At 34.6% G+C, this 16585-nt stretch overlaps 1 protein-coding gene across 1 annotated transcript in view; it reads right to left on the minus strand.

The window, feature by feature from the left end:
* Positions 1–16585, minus strand: part of DZANK1 (double zinc ribbon and ankyrin repeat domains 1) — a 75987-nt gene that overhangs the window by 20805 nt on the left and 38597 nt on the right. Inside the window, exons 11-13 of the mRNA XM_081289869.1 lie at positions 5630–5749; positions 4435–4599; positions 2913–3120 (exon numbers count right to left, since the gene is read on the minus strand). Coding sequence (XP_081145995.1) covers positions 2913–3120; positions 4435–4599; positions 5630–5749 — 493 coding nt within the window. The remainder of the gene's footprint in view (positions 1–2912; positions 3121–4434; positions 4600–5629; positions 5750–16585) is intronic.

A 16585-nucleotide genomic window follows, 5' to 3' on the forward strand; every position in this document is an offset into this window, starting at 1 on the left:
TGGTATAACACCTGAAATTAAATCAGTGTAAAACACTGTATCAAAGGAATAAAAAACAATGATATGATAATCTAAGTAGATGGAGAGAAAGCATTTGACAAACCCTAACACTCTTTGCAGATAAATACACATACACAAAAATCTAGACATGGGAAGGGAAATTCTCAATCTGATAAAAGGCATCTATGAAAAATCTATAGTGAACATCATGCTATCAAGAATAAGACAAGGATTTCTGTTCTCATCACTTCTATCCAGTAGTGTATTGGAGGTTCTAACTAGGGCAATTAGGTAAGAAAATCAGATAAAAAACATCCAGTTAGAAGAGTAAGAAGTAAAACTCTCTCAACTTGCAGATGCTATGATGTTGGACGTAGAAAATCCTAGGGAGCTCACTGAAAACTATTATAAATAATAAGAAAAAGTTCAGCAAGGTTAGAAGATATAAACAAGATTAAAATTTAAAAATCAATTGTATTTCTATATATGCAATAAATAATTCAAAAATGAAATTAGGAAAACAATTCCATTTACAATAGCATCAAAGCAACAAATACTTAGGAAGGGCTGGGGATGTGGCTCAAGCGGTAGCGCGCTCGCCTGGCATGCATGCGGCCCGGGTTCAATCCTCAGCACCACATACCAACAAAGATGTTGTGTCCGCCGAGAACTAAAAAATAAATATTAAAAATTCTCTCTCTCTCTCTCTCTCTCTCTCTCTCTCTCTCTCTCTCTCTCTCTCTCCTCTCTCACTCTCTCTTAAAAAAAAAAAAAACAAATACTTAGGAATAAAGAGTTAACGAATGAGGTATGATACTTTTATCCTGAAATCTACAAAACAAAACTGAAGGAAATTAAAGAAGATCTAAATAGGTGGAAAGACCTCCCATGTTCATGAATCAAAAGACTTAATATTAACTGTATGTGGTAATGTTCATTTGTAATCCCAGTTGCTTGGGAGGCTAAGGCAGGAGGATCTCAAGTTCAAGGCCAGCCTCAGCAACTTAGAAAGGCCCAAGTAACTTAGCGAGACCCTGTCTCAAAATAAAATATGAAAAGGGCTGGGGATGTGACTAAGTGGTTAAGTGCTCCTGAGTTCCAACTCCATTACAAAAAAAAAAAAAAAAGAGAAATGAAGACAAAATTAAAAAGATATCAATATAAGATACCAATTCCTATCAGGACTCCAGCTGGGTTCTTTGTAGAAATGGTAAGTTTATTCCTCAAAGACTCAAAGACTAGATTAGCCAAAACAATCTTGAAAAGAAGAACAAAGTCAGAGGACTCATACTTCCTAATGTCAAAACAAAGGGCTGGAGATGTAGCTCAGAGGTAGAATGCTTGCCTAGCAGATTCAGGGCCCTGGGTTCAATCCACAGTGCAGAAAGAAGAAAAAAGGAAAAAAAAAAAAGTAATTACAGAGAAACAGTAATCAATAATGTGGTTCTGGCATAAGGATAGACATGAGACCAGTGCAATAAAAACAAAATCCAGAGTAGGGTGTGGGGCACATGCCTGTAATTCCAGAGTCTTAGGAGACTGAGGTAGAATGATCACAGGTTCAATGGGAGTTTTGGCAATTTAGTGAGACCCTGTCTCAAAATAAAAAATAGAAAGAAGTTGGGGGTATAATGGAGTGAAAGAGTGCCCCTGGGTTAAATCCCCAGTATACACACATACAAACACATGGAAAGGAAGGAAGGAAGGAAGGAAGGAAGGAAAAGAAAGGAAAAGAAAGACTTGAGTTCAAGGAAATGTTAATTAAAACTATAATGATGGGGCTGGGGCTCAGTGGCACAGTGCTTGCCTAGCATGTGTGAGGCACTGGGTTCGATTCTTAGCACCACATAAAAAAAATAAACAAAAAAATAAACAAATAAAGTTGTAGATGCTGTCCATCTACAACTATAAATTTTTTTAAAATTATAATGATGTATCACTTTCCACCCACTAGAATGGTTATAATGAAAAAGTTAGATAATAACAAGTGTTGACAAAGATGTAAAGAAAAACAGAATCTTAACACACTGTTGGTCAGAATATAAAATCATGTAGCCATGATGGAAAATTGTCCTATAAAGTTCCTCTATAAGTTCAACATAATGTTACCATGTGACCCAACAATTGTATCCACAGAAAAACAAATGTTCACAGCAGCATTAGTCCTAAGAGCCCAAAGGTGAAAACAACTCAAATATCCATCAACCAATGAATGGATAAACAAAATGTCATATCATCCATATGATAAAGTATTATCCAATCATAACAATGAATAGAGTACTGAAACATGCTACAAAACACAAAAGAACTGTGAAAATATTACAGTAAGTAAAAAATCGAGACACAAGAGACCATATATTTATGCTTCCATTTATATAAAATGTCCAGAATAGACAAATCCATAAAGAGAAGATTAATGGTTGGTGGGCACTTGGGAGAGAGGATGAGGGGAGTGTCTACTTAAAGAATACAGGGTTTACTTTTGGAGTGATGAAAATTTTCTGGAAATAGATAATGATGTTGGTTATAAGCTTCTGTGTACTGAATTATACACTTTAAAATGGTTAAATGGTGAATTTTATATTATGTAAATTTTACCATAATAAATAAAGAGATAATGGCAGATAATAATAACAATGCAGACAAACAGAACACAATAGAAGGAATCCACATGTACCATGTGAGTGATGAACTGGGAACAGGGCTATGAGTTACAAATAGAAGAGTACTCAAAGTTTAAGAAAGAGATATTATTCATACAAAAAAATTACTTGAAAAAAAGAAGAAGGAAGGAACTTACTTTTTATACATGAAAATAAACTAAAAGGGAGAGGGAAAAAAAAAAGAGGAAATACTCTTTCAGAGAAAGAATGAGTTTCCTGCTGTCCAGAAGAAAGCATGCTTCTCCTCACCCCTTCCTGGGCTGATGGCTGTGAGGGGAGGCTTGTGGTCACTCCTCTTCTCTTGTCTCTGCTGTTGAGAAACCATTTCCAGCTCCTTCTTTGCTAGCAGTCTGCCAGATGGGTAGAACAGGCCAACCGTCTGTGTGCCCATCTCCTTCTTTGCCTCAGGGTCAGATCTGGGCAAAGGAACATTTAGGGGCTGCCAGGCAGATCGGTGCTATGAGCAAGGCAAAAAATATATATAAAAAAATTAGAATATAATTTAATCAAATCCCTATATCCATTTTACTTATAGAAAATATTCTCATCCAAATGAGAAGTATCTCTTTTTTTGAACTAAGGGGTTTTTACTAGCCCTTGTCATATGGTACTTGTTTCTGTCTTTCTAGAAGTTCCCAGCCTGGTCCATGAAACCACTCAATCTCCTTGACCATTTATTGTCTCAAATTCAGGAAATTAAAGAATGTTTCCTGTCTTGCTAAGGGCATGAAAAATATCTATACTCTTAGCTCTACAAATCAATGGAACATTAACTTCAATACTCATCTCGACATACTCAACTACTGGGCACAAACACTTTCTCTGATGCACTCTCCTATTTAGGAACCTGACAGTGTTGTACAGGTTGTACAATGCACAAAGTCATTGCATCAGAAAGGTTACCATTCACTGGTGGATGACATATATTTGTATATTTATTACAACAATTTTTCTGGTAGAGGGCGAGAAGAAAATGCCTAATGGTAGTCAAGAGCCTTTAGAAAAGAACATCTTTGTTTCATTTACACAAAGGTGTCAAATGGGCTGGGGGGATGTCCCAGGATCTTTTCATCTTTCAATCTGGCTTACAAAGGTGATGAACTCCCTAAAACTATATTCAAAGTGCTGAGTGCATGTGCATTCTCTCTAAAAATGATCAGTTTTTTAAAATAAAGAGATGAGAAGAAACCTGGAAAGTCTTCACCTAGCTTAGAGAAATTTATAAAGGCTAACAAGAACCAGTTATTAGACCTTAATTACTTCTGAAAATAACCATATGAGATTTTTGTCAAAACATGCCCAGGGGGGCTGGAGATACAGCTCAGTTGACAGAATGCTTGCCCTGTATGCACAAGGCCCTGGGTTCAATCCCCAGCACCACAAAAAAAAAAAAAAAAAAAAAAAAAGCCCAGATGTTATAAATGGCAAAAACAATCTTACAAGCTTGATCTAAGTTTTCTGAAATATAATACAAAAGTAGAGAGAAAGGTTCTCAGAATACTACCACAAAAATTCAAGAGAAGTACATTCTATCCAATGTATATGAAATCCATTTCTCCCTTGTGGCATTACGCCTACTGCCTTACAAATGCTATTAGACCTTTATCTATGTTGCATATTTTGATCTTTGATTTTTAAACAAATCATCTGAGTGCTTAAATCCTAGTTGATTGCATTTCTTTACAAGTTCATGTGAAAGGTCTAATACTGGCTCTCTTCCTGGGTTAATTCACAGGATGAAGTACACCAGTTCTTACTACAGAGGCCTTACCTCAGAAAAAGGGTGAGGTTCTCCAGCAACTGTTGCTAGGCTGCTGTCCCAGCTGAATCTTGCCATGGACTTCACATAAATTCCACAGGAGCCACAGAATCGGGCCGACAGGTGATTGCTGGCTCCACATTTAGGGCAAACAGAGTGGGTAGCAGGAATTCTAAGCTAGGGATGGAAAATATTTTACAACATTAGACTTATAATTTATTCTCATACCATACAACCTCTAGCCACTGGTATAGCATGTGCCCATACCTTCTGACTTAGCAAATCTACCTTTTAGAATTTATCCTATAGATGAACAAGTACTCAAGGAAATCTATTCCAGGCCATCTCCTGCATCACCATGATTTTAGAAGATATAACTGGAAATGACCTAAGTGTCCAGCAATAAGGGATGCCCTAAATATATGACAGTATGTACAGACAATGGAATATTATGAAGCTATTGGAAAGAATGATGAGGTGCCAACAAGATACATTGCTAGGTGAAAGAAATAGATCAGTGTTCTTAGTAAGCACCAGTTATATGTGCACTGACTAGCTAAAAGAACTCCTCAGAAACTGGATAACAGCAATTCTGCAGGGAGAGAAACTACAGACTGAGATATGAAGGGAATTAACTCTTCACTCCAACCTTTTTTATTATTTGCATGCAATATTTAATTAAATAAATACATAAATAATTTTGAATGTCTTGTTTAAGAGGTAGACAAACAATTCATCAAAGGGCAGTCAATAGTCAATAAACGAGTGGAAAAGGTTTAACCTCAAAGGAATGTAAATCAAAATGGCAATTAGACAGAATTCTTAATATAAGAAAATCTCTTATTTGTATCTCCAATTTTTAAAAAATCTCTGTCTCATTACAAGAGAATCTCTGATTTCTATCTTTAAAATTTTTTATGTATAATTTATATGGTATAATTTCATGATGGGAGAATGATATAAAGTTTGCTATAAAGAAGAAGTGATTGGGCTGGGGTTGTGGCTCAGTGGTAGAGCGCTTGCCTTGTATGTGTGAGGCACTGGGTTCAATTCTCAGCACCACATAAAAATAAATGAATACAATAAAGGTCCTTCAACAACTAAAAAAATATTTTAAAAAAAGAAGTGAAGCTGTGAGAGAAGAGGCTCTCTCTAGGTTGGTGGAGGGATGCTCAGCCTGTAGAAGGTCAGTTTTAAAAATACCCACTGTGGCTCCACACCAGTCACAGAAGGACGCCTCACAGACATTCTGGCGACCACAGAAGCAGGAAATGGTGTCTCCTTTCTGGGTGGGCGGAGGAGGAGTTTTATCTCCATTGCATATCAACTGGTGAAAAAACAGCATTTACAGGCAGGATCAGTACTATATTCTTCAGTTCCTCCTCCCAATCCAAAAAGAATAAATCCCCCAAATAATGCAAATCCTCCAAATAGAGTATTTTTTGCCCCAAAGGGTAAAATTATGGTGCACTTTACCAACTAATAAATTAGCTCAAAAAGCACACATTCCTTCCTGGGGATCACAGAAAGTTGATGAAACTGGTGCCTCCCACATCTTGATACCCCTCAGTATCTATAATATCAAAGGCAGCAAGCCCATCATTGACCAAGAGAGTGTATACAGAGAACTAAGCTACCGAAGGTGCCATGTTTGAGGTTTATCTTCTATCCTTTGTCCTTCTGGTTTCCATAGAGAGATGCGGATTTATTTTCCACATGTGACACCTGAAAAGAATTGCTTTATTTTGGAGAAGGAGACAGAATGATTTTATGAGAATTTCTAAGAGTCTTTTAGGTAGACCTAGATTGGAATTTTTGCTCCTGTTTCTTACTCACTAGTGCCATGTAGATTTTCTCACTTCCCAAACTGGGATAATAGTAACAGGAACAGCTACCTGATCACCTACTATGTGTGGACATTGTACTGCTCCTGTACTCTCCCATTAACCTACAGTAATCGGTGTTATCACTGTCCCAATTTTACAGAGATGGGAAACTATGGCACAAAGGGGTAAGATCCATGATTTGAACCAGGCCACCTGATTCTGAAATCTGACTTTTACCCAGGACTTCACCCAGCCCCATCAATACCACAGCTTCCTCCCAGGTCTATAGGGGGTTTCAGATGATTAATGGCAAATAAATATATATAAGAATGCTTAGCATAGGGTCAAATTCTCTGTGTTATCTTTCTGCCATTCCATCTTGCTTTCATTAGACTCTGATTTTTTTTTTTTAAGAGAAGGGACAATAATTTCACAATTTTTTCCCACTAGCATGATACCTGATACCTTGGTACATGAAAGTTATTCAAATAGTTATTGACTCAATGAATAATTGATTCAATTGGTAACTGAACCAATGTGCTGCCTCATAGTCCATATATAATACTAGGAATGTGCATATCAGGGAAAATATTTTCTAAAGATAGTTTTCCCTCAAAGACAGAAATTTCAGTTAACTTTATTTGCCCAGATAGATCCTGAGTCGCTTCAGGGCACTCTTATCCTAAAACAGAAACTTTTTCCAGAGAAAGATTACACCAGCCCCTAACACTCAGAGATCTGAGAAAAGAAACCCTTTTATGTATGTTTATCCTCATTTCTATGCAATTAGAGAGACTCCTTCATGTAAATCAAAGGAGAAATGCCTTGCAAACTTTCACTTCAGACCTTACATTTCAATCATCTTTGCGGTGTTGAGATTGTTTTTTGTTTGTTTGTTTGTTTTGTTGTACTATAGATTGAATAAATCCAGGAGCACTTAACCACTGAGCCAAATCCTCAGCCCTTTTAATTTTGAGATAGGTTCTCCCTAAATTGCTTAGGGCCTTGTTAAAATGCTGAGGCTGGCCTCAAGCTTTCGATCTTCTTGTTTCAGCCTCCTGAGTCACTGGGATTACAGGCATGTGCCACTACACGCCCAGCTAAAGTTTTGATGTAAATCTTATCAACCAGGGCTTCAAAACACAAAGGCTTCAGACCTTTCATTGAAATGCATTTACGTTTGAGTGGATTTTTATAGAACATTGCTATAAAAAAAGAAAAGTTATCTTACCACATCGTATTAATGCTGCTGAACAAAGAAAAAACATAAAGCTATCAGATTGAATATGCATTGTTGCTTCTATGGCACTGCAATAAATACTCTTTTTCTGACATCTAAATTCCAATAAACCACTAAGGTAGAAATACAATTTTTAAAACAAAGTCAATTTTGGGTTTGTTCCTAAAACAATTTTGCTGATAGAATAGACCCAGAAACAACTATATCATGGATAGTTTAGAAAATCAAATTAAATTATTTTTCCATTTACATAAGAAGTCCAGAAGACCTGAGGAAAGAATGTCTTAGAAAATAAATCTTTTGATTGGAAATTTATTTAAATCTATCAGCAAGATCATTCCTAGGGCGATTCCATGAGTATTTTCCATTTTTATGCTTTCCCAACCTCACTATTATTATTTGGTGTTTTACAAAATTATATGATATATTTCAATGATAGAAGAATGATATAAAGTTTGAAACCACATTACCAGACAACTATCAACAAAAGGTTATCCTAAAACTACATGAGATCTGATTGGGGAACATGTGTTTTCTAATAAAACTCACCAGCTCATACCATCCTCAGTTTTGTTAAAAAAAAAAAAAACATGTAATAGAAATAATATTTTTTAAGTACATAGATTCTGATAATGGAGTAAGAACACACAACTATAAAATCTGCTCATAATACATGAAGGTAATGAAGAATGAACAGAAGCAGGTAGATTCATACCAAATACACACAGGAACGGGTGGGAAATCATAACATTTTCATAGGATTTATAATGTATATAGGTATTATACATGCATACACATATATGATATGTGAATATATGTTACATATAACATATATGCTATATATAAAACATAACATACACATCTCAATCACAAAGGAAGAGAGGAGAGGGAAATGAACCTATATGATATTGAAATCTTGTAACCAATCTTACAGCCTAACAAAGTATATGATGGAAAAATTGGGTCAGGAGCATAGTTGGAGGAGGTCTTTCTTCCATGGGAGCATTTCTAAATTTATTTTTTTTTCTGGTGCTAGGAACTGAACCCAGGGCCTTGCATGCAAGGCAAGCACTCTACCAACTGAGCTATGTCCCCAGCCCTCTTTTTAAATTTTTTAATTGAAATGTTAAAATTTTATATATATATATATATATATATATATATATATATATATATATATATGTATATATATGTATATATATAGTATATGACATGATACCTTGATATATCAATTGTGGAAGGGTTAAATCAAGCCACTTAAAATGTATTACCTCACATACTTTTTTTTTTTTTTTGAGGTGAGACCACTTAAAATTTAGTCTTTTAGCAAGTTCCAAATATATAATATATTGTTACTAATCATAATTACAACAACTATAATAGATCTCTTGAATTTATTCCTCCTAACTAAAACATTGTGTCCTTTGAATAACATCTCCCCAAACCCACATCTCCCAGTCTCTGGTAACCATTTTACTCTTGGTTCTTACAAGTTTATGTTTTTACACTTCACATCTGAGATCATTCAGTATGTCTTTTTGTGCCTGAATTATATCACCTAACACAATGCCCTTCAAGTTCATCTATTTTTTGTAGATGACAGAATTTCTTTCTTGTTCTAAGACTGAACAGTACTTCATTGTTTATATATATCACATTTTCATTATCTGCTGATAGATAGAGGTTGAGTCCATGTCCTGGCAATTATGACTAAGGCTGAATGAACACAGGAGTACAGACATTTATCTTTTTGACATAATGGCTTAACTTCCTTTGGAGAAATATCCAGCAGTGGGCTTACTGGATCATATGGAAGCTTTATTAATTTTCTGAGGACCACCCATACTGCTTTCCATAACAGTTGTACTAATTTACATTTCCATCAACAATGTGCAAGGATTCCCTTTTCTCCTATCCTTGCCAATACTTGCTAATTTTTGTCTTTTTTTTTTTTTTAATAATCGCTGTTCTAACAGGCATGAGGTAGTATCTCGTGGTAGTTTTAATTTACATTTCTCTGATGATTAATGATGTTGAACATTTCTTTTTTGTATGCCTGTTGGTCATTTGTATGTCTCCTGAGAAGCATCTGCCCAGGTCCTTTTCCAATTTTTTAATCAGGTTGTTTGTTTTCTTACCATTGATTTGAGTTCCTTACATATTTTGAATATTATCCTCTTTCTTATTGGACATGTGAATTGCAAATATTTTCTCCCATCTGGTAGACTGTCTCTTCATTCTGCTGATTGACTCCCTTGAGTGCAGAAGCTTCTTAGTTCGATATAATCCCATTGGTCTTTTTTTTTTTTTCTGTAATTTGGGGTCATATTAAAAAAAAAAAAAATCATTGCCCAGACCAATGTCTTGAAGTTTTCTCCTAAAAGTTTTTCCGTTTCAAATTTTATGCTTAAGTCTTTAACCTACTTTGAGTTGATTTGTTATACATATATGAGATAAGGGTCTAGCATCATTCTTCTGCATGTGGCTATCCACTTATTGAAGAGACTGCTCATTCCTCAATGTGTATTCTTAGCAACTTAATCAAATGCATGATTTATTTTTCTGAGTTTTATATTCTGTTCCATTGATGAATGTGTCTGTTTTTATGGCAGTAACATGATGTTTTGATTCGCTATAGGTTTGCAATAAATCAGGCTTTTATCTTTTTGCTCAAGATTGCTCTGGCTATTCTGGGTCTTTTGTAGTTCCACATGAATTTTAATATTGTTTTGCCTAGTCCTGTGAAAAATGTCATTGGGATTTTGATAGGAATTGTACTGAATCTGTAGATTGCTCTGGGTAGTATGAACATTTTTTCCACATTTTTTTTATTGATGCATTATAGTTGTACATAATGGTGGGACTCTTTGTTACATATTTGCACATGCACAAATATTATAACATATTTGGACAATAACAGCCCCCAGTATTTCCCCTTCCTCTTCCTTCCTCCCTCCCCTGGTCCATTTCCTTTACTGATTTCCCATTGATTCTCATAAGATATTCCCCCCAAACTTTCTTTTCTTTGTTCCTAAATTCCACATATGAAAGAAATCATATGGTCCTTGACTTTCTGAATTTGGCTTATTTTGCTTAACATAATGTTTTCAAGTTCCATCCATTTTCCTGTAAATGACATAATTTCATTCTTCTTTATGGCTTAATAAAACTTCATCATACACCATTTTTCTTTATTCATTCATCCATTGACACTACCTAAGCTGGTTCCATAGTTGGGCTACTGTGGGTTGTGCTGTTGTAAACATGGGTATATATCATTATAGTATGCTGACTTTTAATTCCTTAGGATAAATACTGAGGAGTGGTATAACTGGCCATATGGTGGTTCCATTCCTAGTGTTTTGAGGAACATCCATACAGATTTCTATAGTGGCTGTACTAATTTACAATCCAACTATAGTGTAAAAGTGTTCCTTTTTCTCCATATCCTCTCCAGCATATTATTGTTTGTATTCTTGATGGCTACTATTATCAGTGTAGTTCTGATTTGCATTTTCCTAATTGCTAATAATGTTAAACATTTTTTTCATAATATTTGTTGGCCATTTGTATTTATTTAAGAAGTGTCTGCTTAGTTCTTTGTCCATTTATCAACTGGGTTATTTGGTTTTTGGTGTTAAGTTTTTTGAGTTCTTTATATAGTCTGTATATTAATCTTCTGTCAGAAGAGTAGCTAGCAATTCTGTAGCTTCTCTCTTCACATTCTTGTTTCCTTTTCTATGTAGAGCCTTTTAAATTTGATGCTATCCCTCCCATTTATTTATTAACTCTTGGCAATAATTTGAGGAACACTGGCATTAGTTTTTCTTTAAAGGCTTGGTAGAATCAGCTTAGACTCCATCTTGTTCTTTGTTTTTCTTTATTGGGTGGCATTTTATTACTGCTGCTATCTCATTGCTAATTATTTCTCTGTTTAGGTTTTCCGTGTCCTCTGGATTCAATTTTGGCAGGCTGTATATGTCTAGAAATGTATCCATTGCTCCTAGGTTTTCCAGTTTACTGGAGTTTTAGTCCTTAATGATACTTCATGACACTCTGGACTTCTGAGGCACCTGTGGTGATATCTACTTTTTCATTCTGATTTTATTAGTTTTGGTCTTTTTCTTTTTGTTAGTTTGACAAAGGGATTATTGATCTTGTTTATCTTTTTGAAGAATCAACTCTTCATTTCACTGATCCTTTGTAGTTCTTTAAAAATTCTCTTATTTCATTGATTTTGGCTCTAATCTTAATTATTTCCTTCCTTTTACTGGCTTTGGAGTTGGAATTGGTTCTTGTTTTTCAAGGGCCTTGAGTTGCCTCATGAGATTATTGGGAATCTTTTTTATTTTATTAGGTAGCCAATCATACCTATACACTTTCTTCTTAAAACTGCCTTCAGAGTGTCCCCGAGGTTCTGGCATATTGTATCATTATTTTCATGAGAATTTTAAAATTTTAACATTTCTCTGCATTCATCACTCAACACTGTATCATTTATGTAGTTTCTATAGGTTTTTTTTGTATTGATTTCTAATTTTCATTCTACTAAGGTGCAAGAAATTATATAATTTTTGGTATTTTCTAAGAGTTGCTTTGTGGCCTAAAATGTGGTCTACTTTGGAGAAGGTTCCACAAGCAGCTGAGAAGAAAGTGTATTCAGCTATTCTCTCATCAAATATTCTATAGAATCTGTTATGTTCATTTAATTTATAATATTTTTTAGGTCTGAAGAGTCTTTACTCAGTTCAATATTTGGATGACCTATCTATTGGTGAGAAAGGTGTGTTGAAAGCACCTGGTATCATTGTACTGGGGTCAGTCTGAATCTTTAATTCAAGTAATGTCTCTTATATATGTAGGTATACCAATGTTTTGGAGCATAAATATTTACTATTGTTATATCTTCTTGTTGGATAATTTTCTTTACTGTTATAAAGTGATCTTTTTTCTCTCTTCAGATTAATTTTGGTTTGAGGTATGCTTTGTTTAATATAAGAGTAATTACTCCTGCTTGTTTTTAGACTCTGTTGGCCTGGGTATATTAATTTCCATCCTTTCACTTTCAGCCTGTAGATTACTTTGCTATAAGGTGAATCTCTTACAAACAACATATAGTTGGGTCTGGTTTTTAAATCAATTCTGCCAGCCTATTTCTTTTAACTAGGAGTTGAGTCTATTTACATTCAAAATTATTATAGAGATGTTTAATTCCTTTTACTTTATTTCTAATGTTTAATTTGGTTCTTTTGTTTGCTTAGCTGCTCTTCAAATGATATTGGTCTATTTGTGAGCTCTTGAGTGTTTTTTATATCTTCTATATGAAGTACTGTCTGTAGTGCCAGCTTAGTGGTCATAAATTCTTTAGTTTCTACTTATCTTGGAAGGTTTTTCAATTCTGAAGGATAGTTTATAGATACAGCAACCTTAGTTGACAGTTATTTCTTTCAGAGCATGGAACACATCATTCTAAACTCTCCCGGATTTTTTAGTTTGTCTGAGAAGTAATCAGAAGTAATCTGATTGGCTTGCACTAAATATGGACTGACATTTTTCTATTGTGACTTTAAAAATTCTATATTTGTGCTAGGGTTGTGCTCAGTGGTAGAGTGCTCGCCTAGCATGTGTGAGGCCCTGGGTTCGATCCTCAGCACCACATAAAGATAAATAAATAGGGCCTGGGCCTGGGGCTCAGTGGTGGAGCGCTTGCCTAGCATGTGTGAGGTACTGGGTTTGATTCTCAGCACCATGTATAAGTAAATGAATAAAATAAAGGTCTACTCATCTATTTAAAAAAAAAAAGATAAATAAATAAAGGTATTGTGACCTACAACTAAAAAATAAATATTAAAAAATTCTATATTTGTTCTATGTGTTAGATATTTTAATTGTAATATGTCATGGAAAAGTTCTTTTTTGATCTTGTCTATTTGCATTTCTGTATCTGGATGTTCATCTCATTTTCAAGGTTCAGAAATTTTTGTTATTATTTCCCTGAAGAGGTTATCCATGCTACAAGCCTGCATCTCACAATCTTCTTCAATTCCAATGATTCTTAAATTTGATTTATTATTGTTGTCTTTCGCTTCCTGTAGTTGAAGGTTTTAATAGTTCTTTTGTATGCCGATCATGGTTACTTATTTTATCTTCTTTCATACTGTCTGCATCTTCAAGGTCAGCCACTTGGTCTTATAGTTTTAATATTCTGTCTTCAGTATGGTCTACTCTATTAAGATGTTGAGCTGAACATTTTATTTGATTTATTGTATCTCTCATTTCCAAGATTTCTGTTTTGTTCTTTTTCAATATCTTTATCTCCTTATTCCTGTGTTGGATTTTATGCATCTGTTGGGATGGATTTCTCCTCCACTCTTATGTGTGAGCCTTTTAGGGCACAGCCTTCTTTTGCCAAAGTGCCCTAGACTGATCTAGATTGAGACAACTTTTAGGTGTGATATCCATAATTTTGGTGTTAATTCTGATTTTTCTATTTGAGTAGGTGTCCATGAGTGGGACCTGAGTACCCCCCACCCAGCTGTTCCTAGCTGAAGCCTGGTTGTTAGTTTGTCTTTTCTGTTTTTTGTATTAAAGCATTGCTGAAGTTTGAGTATGATTAATTTGTGTGTGGAATAAGATGCACTATCTCTTGGTTGGGTTTAGTCTCTACCTGATAAACTTGTAGCATCCTTGTAGATTCCCAGCAGCTCAGAAAGAAGTACTCTAGCTGCTTGAATCCAAAGTCACAGAGCAAACGGAAATGCAGCCTTTCCCCTATTTGCCATCTTGAATCTTTTTTTTTTTTTTTTGGTACTGGGGATTGAACCTAGGTACCCTTAACCACTGAGCCACATTCCTAACCCATTTTATTTTTAACTTTGAGACAGGATCTCACTAAGTTGCTGAAGTTGGGCTCAAACTTGTGAGCCTCCTGCCTCAGTAGGATTATATGCATGTGCCACCATGCCTGAATGCCATCTCGAATCTTTAATATGAACATTTTAACAATATTAAATTTTCCAATCACAATCACAGGATGTTTCTCCATTTATTTGTGTCATCTTCAAACTGTTTCATCAATGTTCTACAGTTTTCAGTGTAAAGGTCTTTCGCTTCCTGTAGTTGAAGGTTTTAATACTCCTTTTTCAATATTCGCTAGAAGAACTAGACAAAAGTATAAAAATAACATAAGATCTATACAACAATCCACTTATAATTAATTGATATTTAGAGAATACTATCCCAAAAATGATAGGACACACATTATTTTCAAGCGCACCTTGTATGTTTTCTAAGTTAAATCATATGCCAGGCATAAAATGAATCTTGTTAATTTAAAAAAATGAAATCATATAGAATGTCTTCTCTGACCACAATATAATTAAATTTTACATCAATAAAGTACAATAATTAGGAAAAGTTAATTTGAGAATTAAACAATCACCTTATAAATGAGTCGTAGGTCAAAGAAGAAATCATACAAAAATTAGAAAATTTTGAACTAAATTATTGTGAAAGCACAACATAAGTACATTTGTGAATGCTGCTGGAGAAGTTCTTAGAAATCTGTAGCTTGTGTTTTAAAAGAGAAAAAATATGGAATTAATCATCTGAGTTCTCACTTTCAGAAATGAGAAAAGAACAAATTAATCCCAAGAAAAAGAAATAATAGAAAAACAAAATGAAAAACAGAATGCAAAACAACAGAAAAAAAATCAATGAACCAGAACCTGGTTCTTAGGAAAAAAAAATCAACAAAATTTACAAATCTGTAGCCAAACAGACAGAAAAAGAATAAAGGGGGCTGGGGATGTGAGTCAAGCGGTAGCGTGCTTGCCTGGCATGCATGTGGCCCAGGTTTGATCCTCAGCACCACATACAAACAAAGATGTTGTGTCTGCCTAAAACTAAAAAATAAATATTAAAAAAATTCTCTCTCTCTCTCTTAAAAAAAAGGATAAAGGAGAGAGAACACACATATATAAATTACAAATATCAGGCATGAGAGAAAGGAGATCACTATAGAGCCTATAGAGATTAAAATGATAAAAAGGGACTATCATGGGCTGGGGTTGTGGCTCAGTGGCAGAGCGTTTGCCTAGCATCTGTGAGGCACTGGGTTTGATCCTTAGCACCACATAAAAATAAATAAAGATACTGTGTGTTTATTTATAACTAAAAATTTTTTTTAAAAAAGGGACTATCATGAAATAAATGCCCAATTAATATCAAGTGTTGGTATTTATGCAGAGAAACTGGAAGGAACTTTTGTATATTGCTGGGAGGAATGTAAAGTGTGTAGTCATCTTGGACAACAGTATGAAGCATTATTTCATAAAATTATGAAATACTTCATAGGTATTTATCCAAGAGAAAAAAAACTAGGTTCACACGAAGACTTTTATGTGAATGTAGCATTATTCATAATATTCTGAAACTGAAAACAGCACAAGCACCTATGAGTGAATCAATTAATAGTGTATAACCATATCGAGGAATGCTATTCAATGATCAAAATTTTTTAAAAATATTTTTAAAAATACTAATATATGCAACACCATGAACAAATCTCAAAAACAGTCTAAGTGAAAGAAATTAAATACAAAAAAACTACAAATTTTTATAAAAGGCAAAATTGTAATGTCAAAAGAAATGGGCAGTTTCTGGGATTAGTGACTGTGGGGGGTGGGGCTCAACTCCAAAGAGGCATGATAAAACTTTTTATGGTAAATGAACTGTTCAATGTCTTCCTCCTGGTGGTAGTTGAAGTGACTATATATAATTACCAACATCCATCAAACTCTACAATTAAATAGGTGAATTTTATTGCACATTAATCCTAGCTCAATAAATCTAGAAACAAAGTTCCTTCAAATCAAGTGATTAGATACAACCTCATGAGCTATCTTGTCCAGGGTGGGGGATGTAGCTCAGTGGTAGAGCACTTGCCTAGCGTTTGTGATGCCCAGTGTTCAATCCCCAGAAAACACACACACACACACACACACACACACGCACACTACAGGTATCTTGTCCACTGCTTCCATTGAAAAATATATGTTGAGGTCCTTATATAAATATCTCAGAATGTTTTTACAGA

This window comes from Spermophilus citellus (assembly GCF_964194105.1).
Source record: "Spermophilus citellus genome assembly, chromosome: 4".
NCBI classification, from domain to species: domain Eukaryota; kingdom Metazoa; phylum Chordata; class Mammalia; order Rodentia; family Sciuridae; genus Spermophilus; species Spermophilus citellus.